Source organism: Heliangelus exortis, chromosome 1 (assembly GCF_036169615.1).
Source record: "Heliangelus exortis chromosome 1, bHelExo1.hap1, whole genome shotgun sequence".
NCBI classification, from domain to species: domain Eukaryota; kingdom Metazoa; phylum Chordata; class Aves; order Apodiformes; family Trochilidae; genus Heliangelus; species Heliangelus exortis.
The window spans coordinates 122,174,389-122,199,884 of record NC_092422.1 but is presented as its reverse complement, the minus strand read 5'-3'; the positions used below and the strand labels follow the sequence as shown (position 1 = coordinate 122,199,884).

At 39.7% G+C, this 25,496-nt stretch overlaps 3 protein-coding genes and 1 non-coding gene across 11 annotated transcripts in view; 3 read left to right on the top strand and 1 right to left on the bottom strand.

Moving 5' to 3' along the window:
- The first annotated feature begins 247 nt into the window (after positions 1-247).
- On the top strand, positions 248-9,588 carry SLC25A3 (solute carrier family 25 member 3). 2 transcript variants are annotated; one of them, XM_071764424.1, is made up of 8 exons: positions 248-405; positions 560-713; positions 4,254-4,375; positions 7,113-7,292; positions 7,407-7,588; positions 8,303-8,475; positions 9,024-9,134; positions 9,254-9,588. In XM_071764424.1, the coding sequence occupies exons 2-8, from the start codon at positions 566-568 to the stop codon at positions 9,412-9,414; spliced, it is 1,077 nt and encodes a 358-aa protein (XP_071620525.1). In that variant the 5' UTR covers positions 248-405; positions 560-565; the 3' UTR covers positions 9,415-9,588. The 2 variants fall into 2 exon arrangements, with proteins under 2 accessions (XP_071620525.1, XP_071620519.1); XM_071764418.1 differs by lacking the exon at positions 4,254-4,375 and adding an exon at positions 3,969-4,090.
- LOC139791859 (small nucleolar RNA SNORA53) lies at positions 7,771-8,010 on the top strand. The gene has a single exon (XR_011724069.1). It is a non-coding gene; the product is annotated as a small nucleolar RNA SNORA53 (small nucleolar RNA).
- A 6,748-nt stretch (positions 9,589-16,336) lies between the features above and the next one.
- Positions 16,337-25,396, bottom strand: IKBIP (IKBKB interacting protein). Of its 6 annotated transcripts, none has more exons than XM_071764396.1 (4): positions 24,952-25,067; positions 23,132-23,356; positions 21,534-21,651; positions 16,337-17,380 (listed from the first exon to the last, which is right to left on the bottom strand). In XM_071764396.1, the coding sequence occupies exons 2-4, from the start codon at positions 23,323-23,325 to the stop codon at positions 16,625-16,627; spliced, it is 1,068 nt and encodes a 355-aa protein (XP_071620497.1). In that variant the 5' UTR covers positions 23,326-23,356; positions 24,952-25,067; the 3' UTR covers positions 16,337-16,624. The 6 variants fall into 6 exon arrangements, with proteins under 6 accessions (XP_071620497.1, XP_071620505.1, XP_071620476.1 ...); XM_071764375.1 differs by lacking the exons at positions 16,337-17,380; positions 24,952-25,067 and adding exons at positions 18,320-20,677; positions 25,288-25,396; XM_071764365.1 differs by lacking the exon at positions 16,337-17,380 and adding an exon at positions 18,320-20,677 and having other exon boundaries at positions 25,039-25,243.
- Positions 25,195-25,496, top strand: part of APAF1 (apoptotic peptidase activating factor 1) — a 35,280-nt gene continuing 34,978 nt past the window's right edge. Inside the window, exon 1 of one of the 2 annotated variants that reach the window (XM_071764270.1) lies at positions 25,195-25,360. The gene's annotated coding sequence lies outside the window, so the exon portion shown is untranslated. Of the gene's footprint in view, positions 25,415-25,496 lie in introns of both variants that reach the window. The other variant, XM_071764255.1, reaches the window with a different exon arrangement.

Sequence of the window (25,496 nt, the reverse complement as noted above, 5' to 3'; positions counted from 1 at the left end):
CGTGCTAGCCCAGTGCCGTGCTAGCCCAGTGCCGTGCTAGCCCAGTGCCGTGCTAGCCCAGTGCCGTGCTAGCCCAGTGCCGTGCTAGCCCAGTGCCGTGCTAGCCCAGCCCAGCCCTCTCCTCCCTGCCCGGGGCGCGGCTGGGCCCGGCAGCCCCAAGGGGTAGGCGGTGTCAGCCGCTGCCCCAGCGCGGGGCCGCATTGCGCAGGCCTGAAGGGGAAGGGCGTTGCCCCGCGCTGCGCCTGCGCGATAATGCCGGCTGGCAGAGCTCCCCGGCCAATCGCTCCGCAGCTTCTTGCGCGGTGGCTCCGCCCTACGCGTCGGCGAAGGACAAAGTGCCGGGCCCGGGGCCGGGATCAGCCTCTGCGCCCCGCAGCGGTCTGCGCGCTGCCGCCATCTTAGGAGGTGAGTCCAGGCGGCGCGGGGGCGCTGACTCCGCTGTGCCCGCTGCTCGCCCCGGGGCGATCGGCCCCGCGCGGGTTGCGGGCCGGGCCCGGCGGGGCGGACTCATATTGGGCCGCGCTCTCTCACGCCGCTCTGCTCTTCTTGGCCGCCGCAGGTCGCCATGTTCTCCTCTATCGCGCCGCTCGCCCGGCTCAACCCTTTCTACGCGCCGCACTTCCAGCTGGCCCAGGATGGGGTGAGGAAGCGTGCGGAGCCAGCGGAGGCGCCCACCACGCGGCGGAGCTTGGCGGCCGCCTCCGCCTCTGAAGGTGAGAGAGGAGGGGAGAGGGTGAGGGGGAGGAGGCGAGGCCTGTGGGCGGTGGAGGCGCCGGTGCCCGCACGGTGCCCGTTGGGGTGGCGGGGGGAGGGTTAGCGCTCGGAGGGGCTCAGGTGGGCCCGGTGGAGCCGGCGCTGGGCCTACACGCCCGCTTGGAGGACGAGGAAGGGCACGGGTGGGGGAGGCGCTGGCAGCTCCTTCCGCTCCCCGTGCGGTGTGCGCTGGGCGGCATCAAGGATCCGGAAAGGGCATAGTAAAGTTTAACCTCGGAAAAATTACAGGGACCCTGCGTGGAGGCTCGTTTTGGGGATAACGGAGGGCTTTTTCTAGTTCTGCTGGGCTTGCAGCTTCGAGGGCTGAGGCGTTAGGCCCGTACCTAAAAGAGGAGCATGGATGGATTTGAACGACTGTCTCGCCCTTCGTTTTCTTTCTTATTTTTTTTCCCTCCTCTCTGTTTATCCTCTGTTCCCCTCCTCTCTGTTGGTCATCCAAACATCCAGACACATTCGAAGGGCCTCCAACTGTTCTGCTGTTCTTTTTTTTCTTTTTTTTTTTTCTTTTTTTTTTTTTTTTTTTCTTCTATGTTTTTCTCAATGTAGTTGTTGGGGCATACCCCAGATAGCTGTGCTAAGATACAGTGATGCATTTTATATTGAAATGCAAGTGCTTCCTGTATGTTTTCCTGGTAACTGTCATAACTTCCAAAGGTCAAACCTTGATGATAGTTCTAACGGTGGAGGTAGAGGTTAAAATTCTAATTCTCCTAAGCTATTATTAATTATTTAAAAGCACTTCTCTGCCTTTATTTTAAAAAATTAAGAAGTGTTTTTGGCAAGATACCTCTTTAGCAGTACTGTGATACTGAAGTACGTTAGTGCTCTTGCATGAGCATTCATGTAATATGTGAGAGACAGAACTGGGCATTGTATAAGTTGTCAAGAACATACTTCTGGCTTTCAATGTAGTAATCTTGTTGCTAGCTAACTAAAGCCCCCAATTTCTCTTCATTGTGCTAAGTATATGCAGTAGTGCACTTAATTCTGAAAAGCGGTATGCTTCATCCTTTTTGGAGGAAGATTATGTCAAACATCACCAGAATATCTTAATCTTTTTAGTCTTTTTTTCTCTGCTCATTATTTCATGTGTCAGTTGGTTCTTTGGCCTCTGTGTTGGAAGAGTAATACATTGCAGAAGATATCTGAGCTTATGCAAGGTCATTCAAAGTCAGTACAAACCACAAGGCCTTCTGAGTTCAGCCCAGGGCATCAACCATAATGCAGCTCAGGAACGAAGTGTTTTACGACTAGTTGTTGGAATTTGTCCTTGTTAATGTGTCAGATCAGAAGCAGAGAAGTGAAAGAGTTATGATGTAGCTCTCTTAACAGAGCTGCCTTGTATATTTGTATTTTGAGTAACTTCAGGGTGATTGTCTTCAGTCAGTGTCTAGGTATGTTAGAAAAACTTTCTTGCCTATGTGCTGAATGTTTAGCCAATTGTCTTTATAAGTAACAGTTTTTAGGAAGTGCTCTGAGATACATGGCTTTTTTTTTTTTCCTAATACTGCTGTACTGCTGCAAACTTGGGTACCTGTGAAGAGCTCAAGCCTGATTGATCTGGCTTGCTTAATTACAGTTTTTGAACACCTAACTGATAGGTCAGTCTGAACAGCACTGTAATAGAGCAGATACACAAAGCTCTGCTTTTCTGTGCTTCCTACAAATGTCTTCATTAGTTGAGGACTGTGACTTCTAACAGTAAATTGTTGTGAGAAAGGGAATGTGTGTGAGCAAACACTTGTGGTATCTGGGCAGCAAGGTAACTGCTACAGTACTGTTGAGCTGTAGGTCCAAGATACAGGGAGACAGAGCTGCCCTGTACTGCAGCTTCAAAGTGTTCTCTTGATTACACCTGCATAGAAAGCCTTGTTTGTGTTTGTTTAATCGGGCATTCTGGCGAGATGTAAAAAAAATATTATTGTGTCTGCAAATCTGCTATCATAACCAAGCTAGTTTAGAGGTGGTTCAGGCCCAGCATATTTACAGTCTTGAGCAGTATCTGAATTTTAAAAGTTTTCATGGATTATGTGTTGTTGTGACTGTTAATTGATTTATTGCTCTAAATTCAGGCTTAATATGGTTTCTTTATTTTACAAATAAAAAAATACATTTGTGTTTTCTCTGTGATTAATTCTGAGTAAGATGAGAAATGTGAATGTAAAGTGTAATGTAAAATCTGGAACATCTTGGAGAAGTTCCCTCATAATAGTAAAGTTATGAGCTGGATAAACATGCTAGTGTTAACTGGTGCTCTGTCACCATTTGAAATGTGTTATTTTTTGTTGATGTTTATAAAAATTTATTTTCAGAAGCAGAAAGGGCAAAGAAGCTCCAAATAGCATACATTTGTACTGACTGTTGCTTTATTAGTGTTTCACTGGAAATAACCTCTAAGTTGATGAACAGTTTAACATCTGTTCCTTTATACTGTGCTAGATTCAGTCACAAAAGAACCTTGATTATCCCTTCCTACTCTGGGGAATATTTTCTGTATACTGTACGGTTTTCTATGTGCTTATACAGTATATTAGTTTTACTTTTGCTTATGTTTTAAATGCTAAGCCTAGTATCAGAAATGGACATGATGCTGAATAAAATTCTGCAGTTTCATTAGATAGAAACTGTACAAATCTGAGATTCTGTATGTAAAAGAAAAATTTAGGAATCTGAGTAACCTAAAAAATACATGACGATTTATCTGTATAAAGAATAATCCAACACTGATCTTAGATCTGTATGGTCTCAAATACAGAAGTTGAACTAACAGGATATTTAGTGAAAGAATCTTTGTCTCTAGAATATTAGAGAAACACTCTTGTTGATCAATTTCTTGATATAAGAAAATGTTGAATATTGTATATTTAACTAATAATTTCTACTAGCAGCTTATGGGATTATTGATTTCTATGGTATAAATGTGTTGTAAACTAAAACATTACTTTTTTCCAATGCTTTTTTTAAGGAAGAAATTTAATTTTGAAGGCCTCGAATGAAATCATGTCAGTCCAAAAGGTGTTAGTTTAAAACAAGAATTATTTTTGTGTAACACTACAGTTGAATAGTATAGCATGGGATATAATTTCAATTTAATACTTTACAGAAGGTAGCACTCAGCCACTTCTGCTTCGTTCTGGATTGTTATTACCATTTATGATTGATCATATGTAATTTTTTTTTCCCCAATGAACTAGAATACAGCTGTGAATATGGCTCAGGCAGATTCTTTATGCTTTGTGGCTTTGGTGGGATTATTAGCTGTGGAACAACACATACAGCACTGGTTCCTCTAGACCTGGTTAAATGCAGAATGCAGGTTTGTTCTGCATGTTGGTATGTGGTGGCATTGACAAAGCATGTCTAGTGTGGTATAATTAATCTACTAATGAGCTGGAGGCATAAAATATCCCCGGACATCGTTGTCCAAAAATGCATGGAGTTGATGTAAAAGCATGGTGTGTCTTTATTTTTTGCTGCAGAATACAGTTGCGAATATGGCTCACTCCAGTTTTACGCTCTCTGTGGCGTTGGTGGGGTCCTAAGTTGTGGCCTGACACACACTGCTGTTGTACCTCTGGATTTAGTGAAATGTCGTATGCAGGTTTGTATTAACTTAAACCTTTCTTTAACTTCTTCTTTGTGAATACTGGTCAGCACAGTAGGAGTTGACAGTAGTGATGCTTTCTTTTCTGGGTAACAGGAGTGAGTAAAATTGAATGTTCCTCTATCATGTCTATTGCTGTGAGGCTGCCCAAACACCTTTCAAGAGAATCAGAAGCATATAGGATAATCTGAATTATGTTATACTAAAGGCACGTTCAACTGACTGCATTTGCCAAGAGGCACCCACCATAATGGTACTCTGGTTAGACTATCTGGTACTATTATTCTTGTGGTTTTGGAGGAAGGAAAGAGTATCTTTGCTGTTTTGAAGCAGTTTTTAGCCTGGCGTGACATGCGTGTGTAATTTGGCTCATTAACATTGTGGATATCAGTGCATGGCTTATTGATTGGATACTTTTTTTAGTGTTGCCACTTTGAATAAAATGGGTAAAACTTGATGTGGTATCAGTAAGGCCATCAGTGCTTGTGGCTGGTTTCAGTATCAGTAAGGCCATCCATGCTTGTGGCTGGTTTCAGTGAAGTGCTTCTTGATTGAACTGAAAGGAGGGTAGTGACCTTGCACTTAATTTGCAATACCATCTTCTGCACTAAAATCATCTAGTAAACAGCCATGGGTAAAGGTATACTAATGGATGTACTGAGGAAAATCTATTTCAAGAAAAAAACAAATTAAAATGCATGTCTAAATTTCTGGATATACTACTATATGTAGTTAATGTCTTCCCTGTTGCATAGGCTGATACCCATTATGAAAGTGGCAATTTTGTAATGATGGAACTGAATTTAGGAGGTAACCAAATTAATTAAACCTGCTAGTCATACTAGGCACACTGCATCTGATACTCTTTAAAATTGTGTTATTCTGGAAGGCCTTTATTTAGCATTCTTTACAAGAGTGGCTTTTTCACATGCAATCATGGATTGTTAGGGTTGGAAGGGAACTTAAAGGTCATCAAGATCCAACCCCCCTGCATGTGCAGGGACACCTTCCACTGGATCAGGTTGCACAAGGCCTCATCCAGCCTGGCCTTTAACACTTCCAGAGAACATCAACAACCTCCCTATAAGTAGCCTATTTGAGTATCTTACTACCCTCATCCTGAAGAACCTAAATCTACCCTCTTTCAGTTTAAAGCCTTTGTGAGTGCACCTGAACTTTTCATCTCAAACTAGCACATCAGATAAACACAGGGTGCATCAAATAAGAACAACAGGCTGCTTTCTACAAAACTTACATTGAGACAAAGCTTTGTAGAAATTGCATAGTAGGTGTTAGTTGTAGCTGACTGTTGTACTTCTGAAAATGTAGTTTAAGTGCACTCTTCTGTTGTTACATATCTCACAATCCAATACTGGAAGCTTGACGACCCATGCTTAAGGTTGATTTCCTGAGGAGATTGACCATAGGTAAAGAGGATGTAGCATCTCAGGTCTTAATCTGACTGCGAATTGGGTTAATGTGTAGAAGGTCTGAGAGCTGTACAGTGCTGCCTATACAGCTGGGAGCAAGGACTCATACTTACCAGGCTTCAGCTGCTTGGCTCAGATATACTCAGCTCAGGTGCCAGTCCTGGCGCCCTTACTTGGCAAGGATAATGATACTCTCCCTTCTCTAGCATTTAGAGGAAGGTGCAAGAGGAGGGTTCCATATGGATTCCAGGTGTGACCTTGCAAGCTTCTCAGTATTTTTCTCTTTTCAGATCCAGTACAGAGTATGTTACTAATCCTTCCTAGATTATCCAGGAAGAAACCTGTTGCCTGTCCTCTCAAATATTTTTAAAAATAGGTCACCTTTTATGTAGGTGGTAATTAAGCACAGTCTCATATGAACATAGTGTCATTTTACAGTGCCAGACTAAATACCCAGTTTTCTGAAATTCTGAATCTTCAAAAGTTTCATGCTTCAGTGAAATAATTCTCAAGCAGATTTTTGCCAGACCGCAAGATTATCAGTCACAGCAGTTTGGCATGCATGTCCCATAGCCCTTCCTGAAAGCTTTGGTAGACTTCTAATTTAATGTCTTCCTTCTTGTCCTCTGAGGAAGTGTTGAATGATGTCAAATGTGAAAACTAACAGTGAGGTGTGACTTGAAATTTGTCATAATGACTTGTTGAAGAATTTGTTAAATTTCCTTTCATATGAAACAATTTTGTTCCCTTTCATACGAAACAAAATTATTCAAGTTGGTCTCTTAATTTCTGGTAGGTTATTAACGAAATCTCACTCAGAGTTTAGTGTGCAGAAAATAAAGTGTATTGTAGCCTTTACTGTGAAGCCAAAGTACAAGTGCAGTAGTTTTTGAGTGCTTTTTGAAACTCAAATATACATAGGTGAGCTGTGTAGAGTGGATAAGATCTCTGTCAGAAGCTCTCAGATCATTATATAATCTGATATATAGTTATAGCAGTAAGCTACTGACAGTTTTAGAATAGTGATTTCAGTAAATCTTTTCAATACAGAAAGTTGTATTATTCATTTGGAGAAGCATATACAGACAGTTTGGTGGTTCCTGAGTATTGAGGAATGTACTGACTGTAAACATAAATTAAGATTTGAGACAAGTAACGTTGCTAGTTGGTGTAATCTTGGGGTGAGTACGTGCTCTGTCCAGGGAACCTTAGAAAGCCTGCTGTCTAAGGGATTCTAAGAATTCTTCATTTCAGTTGAGAAGGGAAACGGTAAGCTGTATCAATTAACTTTTTATTCTGTTTAGGTTGATCCACAAAAATACAAGAGCATCTTCAATGGCTTTTCAGTGACAGTCAATGAAGATGGCGTTCGTGGCTTGGCCAAAGGATGGGCTCCAACTTTTATTGGATATTCCATGCAAGGGCTTTGTAAATTTGGTTTCTATGAAGTTTTCAAAGTCCTATATGGCAACATGCTGGGAGAGGTAAGCCGTAAGTGATTTACATAAGGCTGTATATACACTATGTATATATAGTGTAATAGTACTATTAACACAGCGTGACTCATTAATAAAAATCTGTATTTCAATTCACTTCAGGAAAATGCATATTTGTGGCGTACTTCGCTATACTTAGCGGCATCTGCCAGTGCAGAGTTTTTTGCTGACATTGCTCTGGCTCCAATGGAAGCTGCCAAAGTTCGGATTCAGACACAGCCAGGATACGCCAACACCCTGCGGGAGGCTCTGCCCAAGATGTTTGGAGAAGAAGGCATCTGGGCGTAAGTATCTCTTGATTTAAATTTTACTTTTTATTCAGGCTTTTGGCATAGAGTTATTTTTTCCTGGTGAAAAGCTATTGCTGAAACGAATTGTTGCTTTAGCTTATAGTACTTTTTGGTCTTTGTATTTCAAGATAGCTTAGCAGACTTCAAGGAATCTGTGCTGAACTGGCTGTTAATTCTACATGCTCCTTAGATCCATCTTTGTGAGTATCTTTGTGCTGAGTTCTGCTGGACAACTTCAGTTTCTAGCAGTTCCAGTCAGAGATACTCAGCAACTTTATGGTTGTACAGTCAAAGATGCTTGAGTCATTGGCATGTAAGAGTAATATAACTGCATGTTAGCTTTCTGTTCTGATAGAAGTGGCTGTAAATCTACAAGTCATTTATCACTATCGGGACTCAGCTGGTGTGCAGACATTTGCAGAGCATTGTAATCTGAAAAGTGACTACAGAAACAGCTGTGCAGCATAGGGATTGGGTAAATTTTAATTTGTTGATTAATTTGTTTTTTAATTTGTTTCAAGGTGGTACTTGGGAACTAATAAAACTTAAATTTCTGTTTGGAAGGTATTGAGATGCGTAAGCCTTACAGTTCCAGTATGTAGAAGTTGTATGCTTTATAGCAACAATAAGCTAGCTAATATTTTTCAAGTTAGAGATATACATTAAATACTAGAGGAAAGTATAATGAATTGATCTCTTCTGGTTAAGTTTCTATAAAGGTGTTGCACCACTGTGGATGAGACAGATTCCATACACAATGATGAAATTTGCCTGCTTTGAACGCACTGTTGAAGCTCTGTACAAGTACGTCGTCCCCAAGCCACGAAATGAATGTACAAAAGGAGAACAGCTGATAGTCACATTTGTTGCAGGCTATATTGGTAAGGAATCCTTAAATCCTTCACTTCATTAATGCACTGCCACAGCTCTAGAATCCTGTCCTTTTTGGAGGCAACCAGAATGTGAGGATTTCCTTGTAACTTCAAAATCTGCAGGGGTATGAAAAATACGTTTGATCTTTAAGTGGAAAATGGGTCTGAAGGAGGACAATACTCCTAATAGTTCCCCTTTATTACCATTGTTAATGTTAAAGTTCAAAACTGCAGCTGATTTAAGTGAAGAAACTTGGGTCTTTGCTAGGCTGGGGAAGAGTGTAGGAAAGGGAGATAAATGCAGATGGAAGGGGCATTTTCAATATCCAAAGATTCCGGAGGAGTTTTGTTTCAGCAGAAGGGATTCCAGAAGAGCAGAACTGAGGTAATTTCTGATACTCATGTCACATTATAAATATGTACCTGCTGATACCTGGAGTCTTTACATAACTTCTGTGCAATTTATTAGACATTGTGGTTTCAGTTGGGCATACTTAGTGTATGTGGTAACGGTACAGCTAAAACACCACAGAATTAATGCAAAATTATTCTTTCAGCTGGTGTATTCTGTGCAATTGTTTCCCATCCTGCTGACTCTGTGGTGTCTGTGTTGAACAAAGAAAAGGGCAGTTCTGCTTCACAAGTTCTTATGAGGCTTGGATTCAAAGGTATGTCCTTCTTTTCATGTATTTTGGATCAAGTGTTCATGATGTTTGGTCTTTTGGGCAAGGATTTCTCTCCTTCCTGGCTCCTTTAAGGTACTCATGCTTTGTGGTTTGCTCCACAGGTGTATGGAAAGGTCTCTTTGCTCGTATCATAATGATTGGTACCCTGACTGCACTACAGTGGTTCATCTATGATTCAGTGAAGGTGTATTTCAGACTTCCTCGTCCACCTCCACCTGAAATGCCAGAATCTCTGAAGAAGAAGCTTGGTCTAACTGAATAGACAACTCATGGACTGACTGTGCTGGCTGTCCCAGTGATGAGTTTCATTAAACTTTTATATATTTGACTATGTAGAAAACAAACTCTATATGATGTCATTATTGGTTGTGCCCTCATCCTACATGAGGGTTTAAATTCTACCACTGTCATTGCCTGAAATAAATGAGAAACAGAGTGCTTAGTGTCTTTTTACTACTGCATATGTAAGCTTCATTTCATAGCAGCAAATACCTCAAATACTCTTCCCCCCTCAAAAAAAAACCAACAAACCCAAAACCTGTTCTACACTTTAGGAACTGGAGAATTAAGAAACAGTTGTATCAAAACTAGGCTTTCACTGTTTCCAGAGAAGTGCCAAGAACCTGTCCTTGCAGAAGTACAGAAACTTAACTGCAGTTCTATGCACTTTGAGGCCACCATTTTGTTTGCCTGTAGTAGGTTGTTACTGTATAAGAGCAGAACTCCTTGAAGGGCTGAGATGAGACTGCAGTCTGACAGCATCCTGCTTGTAGTGTTCTCCTTAGATTAAGGGACCCTTAGCTGTAATAGAGCCATTTCTGCTTTGATTAGGTTATTCCAACATAGTTAACTTACATATACTTGACTAATTTCTGCTTCTGTTGGCTTTGAGTCACACCAAAGAAGTCAGTCCTTTTGGTTGCACTGTGGAATTAAGCAGCTGCTACTTTAACAAAAGAAAGTTGTTAAACATTCTCAAAGATACCTGACCACTAAAAGCTTATTACAGCTTTGCACTAAATAAAAGTGGCTTGCCTCTTACTTCAGCGTTTGATAATCTTGCCAGCTTTTACTTCCTCTTTTAGTTTGATTTTTAGGTTTGTTTTGGGGTTTTTCCCCCCCTGAATTATTTTCAACGGTAATCCTGAGTTTTGGTTGAACTGTGTGCGAAGCCATCCCAATTTTTTTTTGGACCTTACTCAATACAAAGATATAGGTTGCTAGGCATGCAAAAGGAGACACGATGTTTTGTTAAGAGAATTAATTTGATTAAGTCTTCTAAAGAAAGATGAGCATGCTGCCTTACTCATTTTGTAAATTCAGGAACCTGCAGTTGATCACAGTGAGAAAAATCCAGAAAATGCCTAATGGTACATAAAGGTTTCATCAAATCCAGTACTATTTTACTCACAGCAAAGCGGGAGCTTAAGTGTCTTTTGTGCAAAACTATATGCTGCCTTTTAAGTGTTTGAGCTGATGGTACAGAACTGAGCTTGGCAATCACACGTGTTTTACTGTCCCTCTTCCCTTGCATCCCTCAGAGCCAGAAGGACAACTACAGCAGGCACCACTGGAGTAGCATAAGTACATTGACCACTGCATCTTGTCTGATGTTCCTGCTGCCATTTTACATAGCGTTGAACTTCTCACCCCATGGAAGAAAACCCTCTCAGCTTCAAAAATTTTGGATGGTTATGCTAAACAAGCAAGCTCAGCCTTGTTTCAAATGGCTAATTTCCAAAATGAGTAAGATCTAAACCTGCTTTACTTCCTTGTGACCGTGAGAGTAAATGCATTCTTGGAGTAGGCAGTATCTTACCTGCATTATACATCAAAAGTCAATACCGTAAGTCTAAATAAAATATTTGTACCATTCCGTTGGTGTTAAATTAAATGTATTTCATGGTGCAAGTAGGTACATTGTGTTGCTCCATAGTGAGTGGGAAGCTTTGAAATTATTTAACTGATTAAATGCTCTTCTCCGAGGAAGCTTTTAAAAGCGTCAGCAATGACTTGATCTTGTATCAAGACTATTGATGTTAAATGAGCTTTTGAAGTTAACTTCTGTATGTGGTTGAGCTTGCTAGAAGGAAGTGTCACTTCTGTATACTGAATTTTATAGTTTCTTCAAAGGTGTGTTGGTAGACTGCTGGAAAACATCTCAAATTCCTTCTAATGCTGGGAAAGTGAAGCAATTTTGTTAAATTTCAAGGCTGGCAGAAGAGTGAGACAAACAGCTCATGCGTAGTGTTGAGGTAGTTTGATTGGGTAACTTGACAATGATAAGCTAAAATTCACAAGGCTCTTTCTTCTTTATTCTATACATGGAGCCAAATTGTGTTATTTTTTCTCTAGAACTGAGTCACTTTTGTGCAACTTTTAAATACGCACAGTAATTAGGGAATCTTAAGTCTGTTTTCTCATTGCTCAAGGGTAGACTTGAAACTCTCTATAGGTGTTCAGATAATTTTATCAAGGTAAATCTGAGATAAGACTACAAGGGGCAGCTAGTTGTTCCCCTTCTGTAACTGAGAAAGCAAAAATATACTTGATGCTCCTTCCAGTGTTGTGTTTCAATGGAAAACCTGAGAGGGGGGAGAGAATTGCCTTTCAGCTACTGACTTTGTTGACATTCAGCTATAGGCTTGTTTGGATGCTTGAGATGAAGGGGTTGAACACAGAAAGTGCTGTTGTTTCAAAGTCATCCGCCGAAATGTTAAATGAGCTTCAGTGGTTAAAACTGTAGTATTATTATTAAACAGGTCAACTTTGTCCCTGATAACTTCTTTACAGCATAATGTACATTTTCTGAAAGTCAGTAAGATGGGGCAGGGGAGCAGTGGTGCTTGTGTTTTCATTGCAAGGAAAGTTCAGTATCAAAAAGGAGCACTCCATTAACTGGTCACTAAACCCAAAAACCCTATTTTAAAAATAGGGGTTATGTACCTGCTGCTTGTGTATATCGTTTTATGAAGGAAGAAAAAAAATAATATTTTCTTGCTATTAGTGGAGCTGAGATTAGCTTTCTGGTTTAAAGTATGCTGTCTATATAGATTTGGAAGAACAACTACATTCACACCTGTATTGTATGAGGTTGTAACAGATCAAATGTGCTTATACTTGCTGAAATGCTTGTTGCATATCATTTTAAAATGGGCTGTAAAAACACAAACAATTGTAACTCATTTACATTTCTACATAGAAATTATGTAGTTCACAATGAAAACAATAAACATCCTGCTTTTTTATAGCAAATATGTGTACCTTGGATAGCTGAGCTTAGTAGCTACATGGTCTCATTTACAAACTGATTTTTATAACTCGGTGATGTGGGAGAAGGATTTTACTAGCAGAAACTTCTTGGCTGAAGTAATGTTCTGGTGTCTAAAAGTAGATTTCAGTGTGTTGGGTTTACTTTGCTCTGACAATTTTTCAGTACTGATGACTTAAGGATGTTACTGTTTAGTTTATTTTTTCCTTGTGAGTTGCCAACAAGAATATTATTGTCCTGTTAATACCTGCATACTAAGTTAAAAGCAAAGGTGTCCTGAGGATCACTGTAAGCTGGGCTTCACAGGACAGTAGAGAATAGAATAATTACAGCTGGAAAGACCCTTAAGATCATCAAGTCCAATTGTAAACCTCACCCTGCCAAGTCCACCACTATATCATGTTCCTTAAGCACCTATTTTTTAAGTAGCATAGCTATAATTTTCATTATTGCCTGAATCTCTCAATCACTTGGTTAAATTGTTGAGAGTGTTGTTGAGGGATCCTAGAACTGAACTAGGGGGCTGTAGTTATGCTGAGCTGAGGCTTTTCCCACTGCTGACTACTAAACCAAGGAGATGAGCTTAGTAGTCTGCTTTAAATTTATGAAAAATACCTCACTGTCTGCCTCATCTTTTCCACTGTAGAAGAGCTTTGCCTCTGTCCTTAAGCCACTGTAATTAGATATGCTAAAACTTAGTTTTTTACTACGGTGGAACTCTGGGCTTGAAGGGCAAAGATTTGTAACACTGGTGAAGTTTATGGGATAATTGCTCATCACTTGTCTTACTTCTGAGGACAACACAATAGGTGTGCTAAATTGAATTTGAGGTTGTTTTTTTTTTTTTCTCAAGTATCCTTTACCCGTGGCACTTAAATCTTCTCTAGATTGTAGCAGGAGAGTTTTTGAAAGGATCATAATACTTTGGACTTGTACTTCCTGGAAGGGAGGGTGAGTGGTCTGCATATATCTAAAGATAAAGTGAAATTAATACTTCTGTAACAATTTTTTTGCAAGCTTACCATGGAGATCACAAACAGGACTGCATGGTCAGCTTTGCACTGATGGATATGTTCTGAAATTGGGAGGTTATTCATTTGGAGGTTAGAAGTCAAATCAGTTGGTTTTTAACCCAGGTTCATTTTCTGGCCAGTGTTCCAAAGGGAGTGTACTTTTTTCATTCAGAAAGACCTCTTTGCTGTGTCAAGTCTCCTGATTAACTGAGTGTATTTTTCACTTCACTTGTGTAGATAGTGGTCTAGTGGTTCTCCAGTTCTGCCTCTCAAGACTTTCACTGGCTACTGACCACAAATGATTAATTAAGCTGAAAAAAAAAAAAAAATTACCATAGTACATAATGCAATTAATCCACTTCTGTTAATTGAATCATATGGGCCATAGTGAGAGATGCAGTGGAAAGATTTCTCATGCTGCTGTATTAATGTTCTCTTGGGAGCCGTGTCTTTTGTGCCAAGTGCTTTCCTTGACAGGACTAACATGAGCTTCCACACAACCTGCCCTCAGGATTTTTGGATTCAGTAAAATCCAGGCTTTGATATACAAATGAGATACATTTATTTATTTTGTAAGGCCCAAATTCTTATGGTGTATGTATGTGCATATATAAATGTATTTTCAGGTATGATACACAACCCATGTTAGCATGGCTCAATTCTGTACATTCTTTAATTTTTGTGACTCCTTCAAATGCCATGTGGTTATTTTAAGGGGCTTGAGAATTGTGTGAAAGAGCAAAGAGGCACTTGTTGGTAAGCAGTATCTGTGGGTGCTTTTAGGAAGAATTGTCTCTTTATAGGTTTATCCTTGTGGACTTGCTCAAAGCCCAATGCAGCCTGGCTTTGAACATTTACAGTGAGCAGGCTGCAACAATTTCTCTGGGCAACCTGTGCCAGTGTCTCCCCACCTTCACAGTAAAGAATTTCTTCCTAACATCTAACCTAAATTTACCCTCATTCATTTTAAAACTGTCCCCCCTTGTTCTATCGAAACATGTAAAAAGTCCCTCCCCAGCTTTCCTACAGGCCCCCTTAAGGTACTGGATAGCTGCTATGAGGTCTCCCCAGAGCCAACTCTAGGCTGAGCAACCCCAGCTCTCTCAGCCTGCCTTCCAGATGTGCTCTGATCATCTTCATGGCCCTCCTCTGGACTTGCTCCAACAGCTCCATCTCCTTCCTGTGTTGGGGGCTCCAGAACTGGATATGGTACTTCAGGTGGAGCCTCTCCAGAGCAGAGGGAGAGAATCACCACTCTTGACCTGCTGGCCACAAGTCTTTTGACACAGCCCAGGACACAGTTGACTTTCTAAGCTGCAAGCACACATTACCAGCTCACATTGAGCTTATCAGCAACCAACACCCCCAATTTCCTCTCAATTTCAGTCCATACTCTGCCCAACACGTAATTGTGCTTGGGATTGCCCTGACCAATGTGCATGACCTTGCCCTTGGCCTTGCTGAACTTCATGAGGTTGGCATGGGCCCACTTCTCATACCTGCTGAGGTCCCTCTGGATGACATCCCTTCCCTCCAGCATGTGATAAGACACCACACAGCTTGGTGTTATCAGCAAACTTGCTCAGGGTGCCTTCGGTTTCACTGTTCATGTTGCTGACAAAGATGTTACACAGGACTGGTCCCAGTATCAACCCCTGAGGAACACTACCTGTCACTGTTCTCCATTTGCACAGAGATGTTGACAGGAACTCTGAATACAACCACTCAGCTAATTCCTTATCCACCAAGTGATCCATCCATCAAATCCACATCCTTCCAGACCAGGATGTCATGGAAGATAGTGTTCTACATGTACAAGTCCAGGTAGATTACATCAGTTGCTCTTTTCCTCCTCCCAAGAGGAAAACTTGGGAGTATGAAATAAAGTATTTAATGTTGACTGAGGGCAATGAAGCAAGCAAGGTATGGAAGGCCAGCAACATGAAACAAACCAAAACCAAATAATGAATGAAGCCAAGAGTAGCGAGGGAGGGGAATGCTGGTATCTGCCTCACAATTGATAGCCCGGTAGCTGCAAGATGGTCAGGTACGCCCACTAAACAAAAAGTCATATAGGCCTTACTGAATGCTTATACTTCTTGGTATCATTTAATTGAGAGGGATTTTCATAATTGCTGTATCAGTCTTCATTGGTTTCTGTAATAATTTTCTTTTGTATTTAATGTACTTTCCTCCTTTTCCTTTGCTAAACCCATTTCCATCATCGTTACTTCAGTGTACTCCCAGCAGCACTTCCCGATGTCTCAGGTCTCTTAAGTTCATGCTCGTCACTGAAACAGTGCCAGTGGCTTGTGTGGACTCTCTAACCTTTTGGGACCAAAGTACCTTCTCTTTGCTAATTCTTCTGCTCACTGTATATTTTACAGGCTAACAATTAATGGATAACACTGTTAGGATTCCTGAACAGACACAGTGACACTGGGAGAAAGCCATCAGTAGGGGTAGTAGGTCTTTCAAAGCTTTGTCCAGTACTAGAATTCTACTTGCAAAAGACTTAACAGTGATGCACATTAATTACAGTTTACAATTATAAAGCCTCACAGAGAATCTTATACCACTTATTCCATCTAAATGTGTGACAATCTTTTTGCAAGGCAAAATCAGCAATATTTCTGGACATTTACTTACTGCTTCACTTCATTTAGTTCTTTAAATACTCATTATTAAAAAAAAAAAAGATATAGTTTACAGAAATCATAGAGTGAAACTATTGACACAAATATTAACTATTAACTAGCTACTACAGTTGTACTAATTCTTATTCCAGTCTATCCAGAAACCACAGTTTTATTCTTTTGAAGTAGAGAATGTAAGCTGAAGATGTTGGTCTTGGGTCCTACTTTCTTCATGAAAGCAAACTCTAAAAGGTAAGAACAACATTTTATGCTTTACACTGTTTTATTGTCCAAACCAAACAATTTATCAAAGATAGCATCCACAATCCTTCGGAAAGATAAATACATGCACAAGAGTTTTTACTCACATTATAGCTTATCCCTTTAAATCAATATGACCTTTTTCTCTGCCCTTTTCAGAGAAAGAGGACAAATATCTAAGTTTCAGAGTGCTTCTAAATGAAGCCTTTAAATATTGTCTTCTCAGTACTACACACGGAGTTCATACTCCCCAAACACTACTATTCTTTATACAGTCATATTTCACAGTGATCAGTTCATGTCAGAAATCTTGGTTATTTCATCTTTTGTGCCTTTGATCTCAGTTTGAACCCTTGTTAGATTGGCCAGTTTCTCATTCAGTAATGTAATTTCCTTCTCCCGTCCTAATATATCCTCCACTAATCTTCCTATTCTCAGTGTTAGATCATTTATTAATGGCTCCAAGATGGAAAAATCCTTTTTAAGTTTGTACATCTTGGGTTTTAAATCATTTGCAAATGTAACTGTCTTCAGAACTTTTGCTCTGTCACTTTCAAGATTCAAAAGTCTATCTGAATGCTTGTTAAAATCACTCCTTAGCTCCAATAACGCTGCCTTTATTTGCTCAATTTTTATTGTGTTACTGGACGCCAGGCTTTGCAGTTCTGCACTCCGGTCGATGCTGCTGGTAAGTAGATCACCTATGGTTTTTATTATCTTCTGTTCACCTTTTTCTACTTTATCTTCTAGTGTTTGCAAAGAATCTGTTAGTGCAGCCATCTCCGAGACGAGGCCTGAGATGCGCCTTACGTCAGTTTTTGCTGTGACAATTGTCAGCGTCACATTTTTTGCTACAGAAGCTGCACTCTGCTCAACACTTGAAACTGCGTGAAAAAGGGTTGTTAAATTCTTCTGCAGTTCTTCTTGTTTTTTAATTATGCTGCTAGACCATGTTTTCATTGTATAAGTATCTTCCTGCAGATGTTTGATGTGAGAAAATACTTGAAGGTCTTCCAGGTGTTTCACCGAGTTCCAAGTCTTTTCACACTGGAGGGATACAAATAAAAACATTTGACAAGATTTCCAGCTAAACAACTCGCATCAAAATCAAAGTTATGCTCTAATGAAATATCTTGCTATTCTGATACTGAAACTGAGTGCAAACCCTACCTTTAGAAAATAAATTTCTTCTGCAACACAACCAAAAAAATTTTTTGTCCTTTCATTATACATAAGAAATTCAAATGTGACTACTTTTTCTATTATAACAAAAATTACAAGGAAGGTGTTACAAGATTTTCCAGCATGACATCTGAAAACACAAGTCATCAAATGCAATCTTCTTCTGATGTAGTTGTACAAAGCTTATAACCTGTGTGAATATCCAGAACCTGTGAATATCCAAAAAGATATTCGGAAACATTTTAGAAAGATGCCTACCTGAAAATTATCTTATCCAGCAATCAAGGAACATAATTAACTGATGTGGTTTTATTTTGGTAACTACAATGTGTTTTGAACACAGTGTTGAATTTTGAGAGGAAGACAGGCAAAGATGAGTGGTACTATCCTGCTCAATCCCCAATAAAGCAGAACTTTGAGACAATAAAAAACCAAAGGGGCAAGCTGAAACACATTCTAAGAGACCACGATTAGTTTCACACTAATCCTTTTACCACTAGCATCAAGACAAGAAGCAGCAAAGAAACAAGCATTTTGCACTAGCATGGATATGTTTGCTTAAAACAAAACAAAATCTATGTTGTGGAGAGTTGTGCTGGTTTCCTAGGCAATACCTTCTAAGGATAAGGATTTCCTGTTCAATCTCCTTTCAACAGGGTAATGTGCCACTGGTAACTTAACCATCCTTCCCCAAACATACGTGAAGTAGAAACACACTTAGGAAAAGTATTTTAAAAACATTCCCATATGGAATAGTATTTCTGAATGGACCACTGAACACTAAAGTATTTACTCCACACTGTCTTCTAGAAAAACAATTTATTTTTAATTAGATTATGCACCAGGACAGGGCAGGCAACTACAATATAATTTTCACTGAATATGACTATAAACAGACACAAATCTATATATAAGCAATAAATATTAGAAATTGAAAGACTTTGCAACAGAGAAATGTTGGTTTAATAGTCTCTTGAATAGAAAGCATTAACTGTTTTGTGAAGATTTCAGCAGAGTTCTAGGCAAATCAGTAAAACCTGAATAATTTACCTTCAGATTGATTAAGGCATCCATGTTATGGGTTCATACTGTCTACTAAGCAATCTCCTTTCCTGAATTCAGAAATAGGAAATTACCAAGACATAAGTTGGTAAACACAAATTTATGGTGATCCTGAGATCCATATTTCAACAAACAGCTGCCATGCCTGGTAGGCAGTACTACAACCTGTATAACTAGATCTATTAGACCTGTGAATAAATGAGATACTCCCTGCCCCCAGGTACATAACTCAATGGCTTTCACTAATTGCTTTTGCAGTTCTTGGTTCACCAAACTTTAGGAATCAATGTCGAGGACACTTGACTCTTTGAAATCCAATGCAATACCAGACATGTTGTGTAATGCCTAACAGAACAGTCTGCAGAAGGTTAAAACTTGTTTTTAACAGCACCAGAACAAACAAAACCACACATCCCCTCTCCCACCACCAAACTAATAAAGTGACTGATCACACCAAACTTGCAAATTAAATGATGGAAAAATGAATCTAACAGGAGTATCTGTTAATGGGAACTTCAGTCTGTGTGTAGTCCAGAGACCTCAATGGTGGAACCAAACTAAGCCAGTGATTTTAGGAAGTTGGAAAAGGCTGTAAATGAGGCCTAAGGAGGCTATCAGCACAGGGTCATAGAAATCGAAGATAACACCAGCTATTATGTAATCCCCTGCTTACAAATACCAGCAACAGAGAAGGTTCACAGTAAGGGGTACTTTAACAGTGTTTTCTGTAATGCTGTTGCATCTAAGCTTAAGCTGTTAAAAATGTGCTTAGTGCTTCCCTGCATGTAATAAAACATGTAGATCCCAGTAACAACTCTGAGAAGTCTGTAGCATAAGCACAAAACATTGCAGTATACACTCTGTTAAAAGTGAGGTACAACATCTATCTGCCTAAAGGGATGAACTTTAACGTTCATTGTGTTACAAGGCCAAGGAATACAATAAAAAAGTAACAATACAAACAAAAGAGTAGTGAAAACTAAATATACATTGGAATCTGATGTATCTGGCTTTGGCTTTTTTTCTTACATCTAAAGGCTTCAAATAAGTTTTAATGAAAAAACAACTTTTAATAAATAAACAAAATAATCCTTAATTTGAGAAAATATTCCTTTCCTCTTTCAACACAGTATTCTTGTTCTTTTGCCTCTTCATTACAAGTTTGCCTTTTATTCTGATCCAATGCCTTTTTGATTTAAAGACAATATTTCAACTATCCCTAAGGTGTTGGAGTCACATTGTTTATTATAAAGTGCTCTTTCATCAATTAAAACCCAAAGTTCAAATTCACTTATCCCCATTCTGGTCATTTTCTAAATTACAGCTTTCTGAAGTTATTTCTTCTGCTTTTGAAGATACTTTTAGGTCATGCACTACTTCATTTTGCACTTCCAATGTGCTGCCATTGTACTGTACGCCTTCAAGAACATTTTGCATCGCCATTGTATCAGAAACAGTTTTCAGCATATCCTTTTCCACAGTATACAGCTGTGTTGTCAAGTCCTCTATCTTTTTCTCCATGCTTAACAAATCACTTGATAATCTAAGAATAGAGTGTATAGCATGTTCAATTTTTGGCAAATGGGTCTTGCACTCCTCAATTTTAGGTTCATAGTTTGCAAGTTTCTGGTTCAGGTCTGTGTCCTTGGCTAGCAGATTATGCTGTTCTTCTTCCAGCTTTTCAACTGTCTTTGCATGTATGTCCAACTTTTGTTCAATTCTGGAGAATTCATCATCTTCTTGCCTTTTTAGCGTTTTAATATTTCTGCCTGTACTGTCTTCCAAATCTTTTACTCTTTCTGAAAGGGATTTAATTCTTTGGTCAACTTCATTAATTTGGGAAGTAATTTCTGTATGTATAAATTTCACTTCAGATTTTAAGCCACTAATGTTTGTGTTCATTTCATCCAAGCTTCTTCTCCAGGAATCTGTAACATTTTGAACCTTCTCATTAATGCTCTGCATCTTTACAGAGAAGAACTGTTGACTGTTCTGAACATCATTTATGAAGTTATGAAGAGAAGCTATTTCCCGCTCAAACTCAGTCATCATAGAGAGGGATGAGACAGCTTCTTCTAGGGCACTTTCAGAAGACTCAAGCTGCATTTATAACACAAAACAATGTCCATGTCTACTTAATGAAATTAAGAATAGAAAACCATTTGCATTTATTTAACAGAGAATAAAGTCCCTTGGAAGCCACTTCACTTGTTACAAAGCTCCTATATGAATAAGCCACAGAAAGACTGTTGAATTCAACTGCTGTTGAATTTCATTAAAAATGTGACATTTTCTTTGTTGTCAATCCCTTATTTTCCATGGAGGCTTTGCTTTTTTTGGTAAAATAAATCACACTGCCTAAATCATATGTAACATGTTGCAGTCTGAAGTGTAGTATATAAATATCCAAATGATATCATGTATAAATTACATCATAACGAGTGCTAAAACAACATCACTGGCATAAGGTGTGCTACATTCTCATCATTATCTATACAATAAAGAGGTAGCCAGCCCCAGTTTTCTACTTGGTAATGTCATAGATAATAAAATAAAGGAGCAACAAAAAAAGCATTATTATCACTTCATTATGTCTTTCGTATTCTTAGAACAGGTCTACTACATAAATATGCCTCTAAGTTTTCTTCAAATCAGTGTATAGTAGAATTATACATAGAACAGTACCTGTAGAATGAAGCATGTGCATAAATTTAAGTTTTTAAAACTAGTTTAATGTCTAAGAATAATACTGAGGTGAAAGCATTATATGCACATACTCAAATAATTGTATGGACTGACTCATTTAGCCACATGAAATATTCTCCAAAGGCATACTCCCAGGCAAGTAAACCACAATCAGTATTTATTTTAAAACAGTCAGTTAAATAAATTACAACAAAGTAAAATAATGGCAAATGCCTACCAGAGATTATCTGACTAAGATGCTAATGATTACCTTTTCAGAAATGAGGTTAAATTTATTTTCCACATCCAGGAATTTTTTAGCTTCTTGCTGTAAGAAACTGTACTTTTTTTCCATATTAGCAATTTGACCTGACTGCTGAAATAGGAACCTGCAAATTGCAAATAAATAGATAAATAGTAAACATAAGTAAATAGTTAGCATATACAGTTAGCATATACTAAGTGTTCCAAGACCTGACTGACAGCAACCTGTTACTGCAGGGGCTCGTGCTTACAGAATTTGCTAAATCAGTATACAAGCAAAAAAAAAAATAAAATTAGGGTTTAATGAAGCTGATCTGTCTTCATAAGGGAGTTATCTTCCAAAAGAGGTGGTAAAAAAAGGAAACATCCATAAATGTGCTTCATTTTTACGCAGTATGCCACTCAAACAGGAAAAAATGTCAGACGAGACTACTGACGTAGGGAGGGCACTACATGCTTGTAATGTGTCATTTCACAAGTAAGGCAATACATTTTATCAATAAAATATTATTCAGCCAATGGGAATAGAACACAAAACTAACAGAAAGTAGAGATCTCAATCCTGTATTTTTATACATACTAGATTAATTTACAGTGAACTTGGGAGCTTTCTGAACTCTAAGTATTTTGCCCAGTGGCAAAATGGAAATGAGAAAACCAAGCAAAAAACCCCTGAATTTTGTAGGATGCTTATTAATCCCAAACCAAGGTTTATTGTAGACCATGCAGGGTATCCTTTCAGTATTAAGAACACTTTTATCTAGAACAATAGAGTTTATTTAAAATACTGATGCTCTCATAATTGACATTTATTAGTATATTGCAGAGCAACTAGAAGTTTCAAAAGATCTATGACAGTCTGCACAAAAAAAGTCAGCCAAGAAAAGCTAAAATTCTAGCTACTCATAGATAAATGCAAACCAGGCATAAACAGATATACATAAAATAGAAAATAGAGCATCACTAATAATTTTATTCGACTGTGTTCTCTTTCTCAAAGATTTAGATAATCTGGGTGATATTAAAATATGGACAAATTTTACCTTAATTTTCTATTTGACAGCTAGAGTGTAATAACCTGGAACTACTTTAATGGACTAGAGTTCTGAGAATTTAATTGTAATATTGCTGCAAGAAGCTCAGTTTTCAATGGAACTAAGGTACTGATGCTACTAGGATATTCTAAAACATCCTTTATAAACCTATTTGACCTTTATTTGACGATTCCACCTGAAGAACAATTTAGCACACTGCTGAGGAAATTATTTACAGAAAACTCCACTTCTACTGTTGATTTATTTATTACCTGCCAAATAAGCTTTGTTGTACTTATTGTCAGATTATGTTCCTCTTCACAGTTAGATGTAGTGTCCAAAGCAGGTATTTACAATTCATGAGCAAGGCACTTTTTAAACTTTAAACACAATAGAATAGATCGGGCTTCTATAACCCCTCTCTATATAACAATGATTCCAACACTTTTGAATACTGCTATTCTTTTCTTGACCCTTCTAGTTTTCTATAGTCACCTTAACCCAGTCATATTACTCAGACAGTACAGAATACAAAAGAAGGTATGAAAATCCACTTTCAAGGGTTACCTACCAGGTCAGCACCAGGCAAACAGCAAGGGACATTATACTCAAGACAGTCCATGAGTCCATCCGAAAAGAGCTCGAATTGCTGCTGGTCCTGGGACTTGCCTGCTTCCCACAATTGCTGTGCTTCTCAACATTTTGTGAACCTTCTCTGGTCTTGGGTGAAGAACTACCTTTCTTCCTCTGCTTAAATTCAGACATTTTGTTGTTTTAAAGAGCAGAAATGAGAGAGCTAGGAAACAAACCAAGAGAGTTAAAACCGAAAAGGAATAGTTAGTTAATTCTAGGCATTCCCAAATATAACCTTTTGCCCCTTAGCTACATAAATATATTCCCAAAAATGTTTCCTTCCGTGTTTATCATGTTTTCTAGTTATGCAAACTTTTGTGAAGTGTCACAATACTTTCATAAGACTTGCTGAATTTGTACTCATTACTATAGAGCACTGTTTTCATATTTTCCCAAAGACTGCCTTTTCAAACTTCATTTAATTTCACCTTTACAGAAATATTTCATCTATTGTACATTGAAAATATATTTAAAATCACATATATATTTTGAAGATATATTGAAAATCACAAGGACTGAAAGCATGATTTTTCTTTTATAGTTGATTACTGTCCCAATTTCATCTGCAATTTCAGTATACTGTTTCACTTGTAGATTAAAAAAAAAATAATCTTGCCAACTCCATATTAAAGGGACAAATAAATTTCCTCTTTTTTAAAAATGGGATTGCAAATCAAGATTTAATTTAGAAATAGTCTGGTTTTAATTACTTAATGTCATGCACATATATCAGTTAATAGAAATATATAGAAGATTTAAAAAATAATGCATCTAGATAATAAAAAAGCTATAATTTCCTCTTTGCTAAAATTAAGGTCCAAATAGATTCCAGCAATGTGAACCTCCAGTCTCAGAGTACAAAAGCTCATATTCAACCAACCAAATGGAAGTTTAGAGTGGAATTTTTAAGCCTAATAATCTTCCACCATGCTGCTCAAACTAGACGAGATCTTTGGTGGATCAGGTTCAGCAGTTTGAGACAAAAATGTAGTCCTTCTTTCTGAATCACTCTCTAGTCCTGCAGCTTAGTCACGTATCAAAATATAAATATTTAAATAGAGATACATAGTCGCATACATGTGTAAAAGGCACTGTTTAAAACTCAATCTGTCACAAGAGTATCAAGCTTTGAACTGTTTTTGAGTCACAGTACTAAGAAGCATGCTCAGAGTTTTATTTATTTAGGAAAAAACCACTCTTGCTCTCCTCTCAAAATAGCAAAAATATCATGTTATAGCTTTAAAAACACCTTTGAGATTGAGAGCACGTATTATCAAGTTAAAAATGAAAGAGATCTGAATGGTAGTTAGAGAAGCAGTTTTTAACACAGGAGCATCGATTCAGCTGTTAACAAGGACATCTTCAGAGAGCATCCCCATGCGGTACAGAGGAACGAGCCGCAGCTCTCCAGAGAGGATCTAAGACCCTTCCTCGCCCCCTCTCCCCTCAGCCTCTGCCCCAGCCCTGCCCATGGCACCGACAGTTACCGACTGGCCTCCTCCCGCTCACCCCCAAGGTACTTCCACATCCCCCCCGCCCTCGGAGCTCCCAGCAAACTCCCTCCGCCCTGAAGCCCCCCACCCGCCCTCGGAGCCGGCCTGGGGACACCACCGAGCCCCGACAACCTCCCACGGCCCTCTCGCTCGCCGTGCCACCGACTCCCACCACATCGCGCCGCCTTCCCCTCCCTCCCTGCCTGGGCAGCCCAGCACCCGCTCCGACCCTCGCCACGCTCCTCCGCCGGGGCACTCGCCGTACCCTCAAAGCCTCTCCTCTAGCCTCAGTATCAAGACGGAGTGTGTGTGGGGAGAGCCGTCCTGCCCCGCCGCTACCACGTTTACACACCCCGAAGCTCCACCCCGAGCCCGGGCCAGCGCCTCTCCCTTCACAGCCGTTGGCGGCCGTTGACAAGCCCCTGCCTCAGCCCCCGCCGCGCCACGTCAGGCGGGCGGGCGCGGCAAGCGCAGCCGAGGCTCCGCGGCCTTGCGCCGGCGCGGCGCGCTTTGTTCCGCGCTGAGGGGAGTTCTGGCGAGCGGGCGGGGACTGGGCCGCCGTCGGGCTGGGCTGGGTCGGGCGGGCCCCGCTTGCTCTCACCCCCGGGGCCCGGAAGGAGGAAGTTCTCCGCGCTACTCTGCTTCGCCGCCGGCCGGGAGCGGGTTCTCTCAGGGTAAGGCGAAAAGTTGTTGCCGGCGGCTCTTGACGGCTCCGCGCTGATCGCCCGGTGAGCGACCGAGGCGGGGATCGGGGCAAGGCCGTACCCGGGTGGTTTCGTCGCGGCGGCCATGAGGTTGTGACTTCAGCGG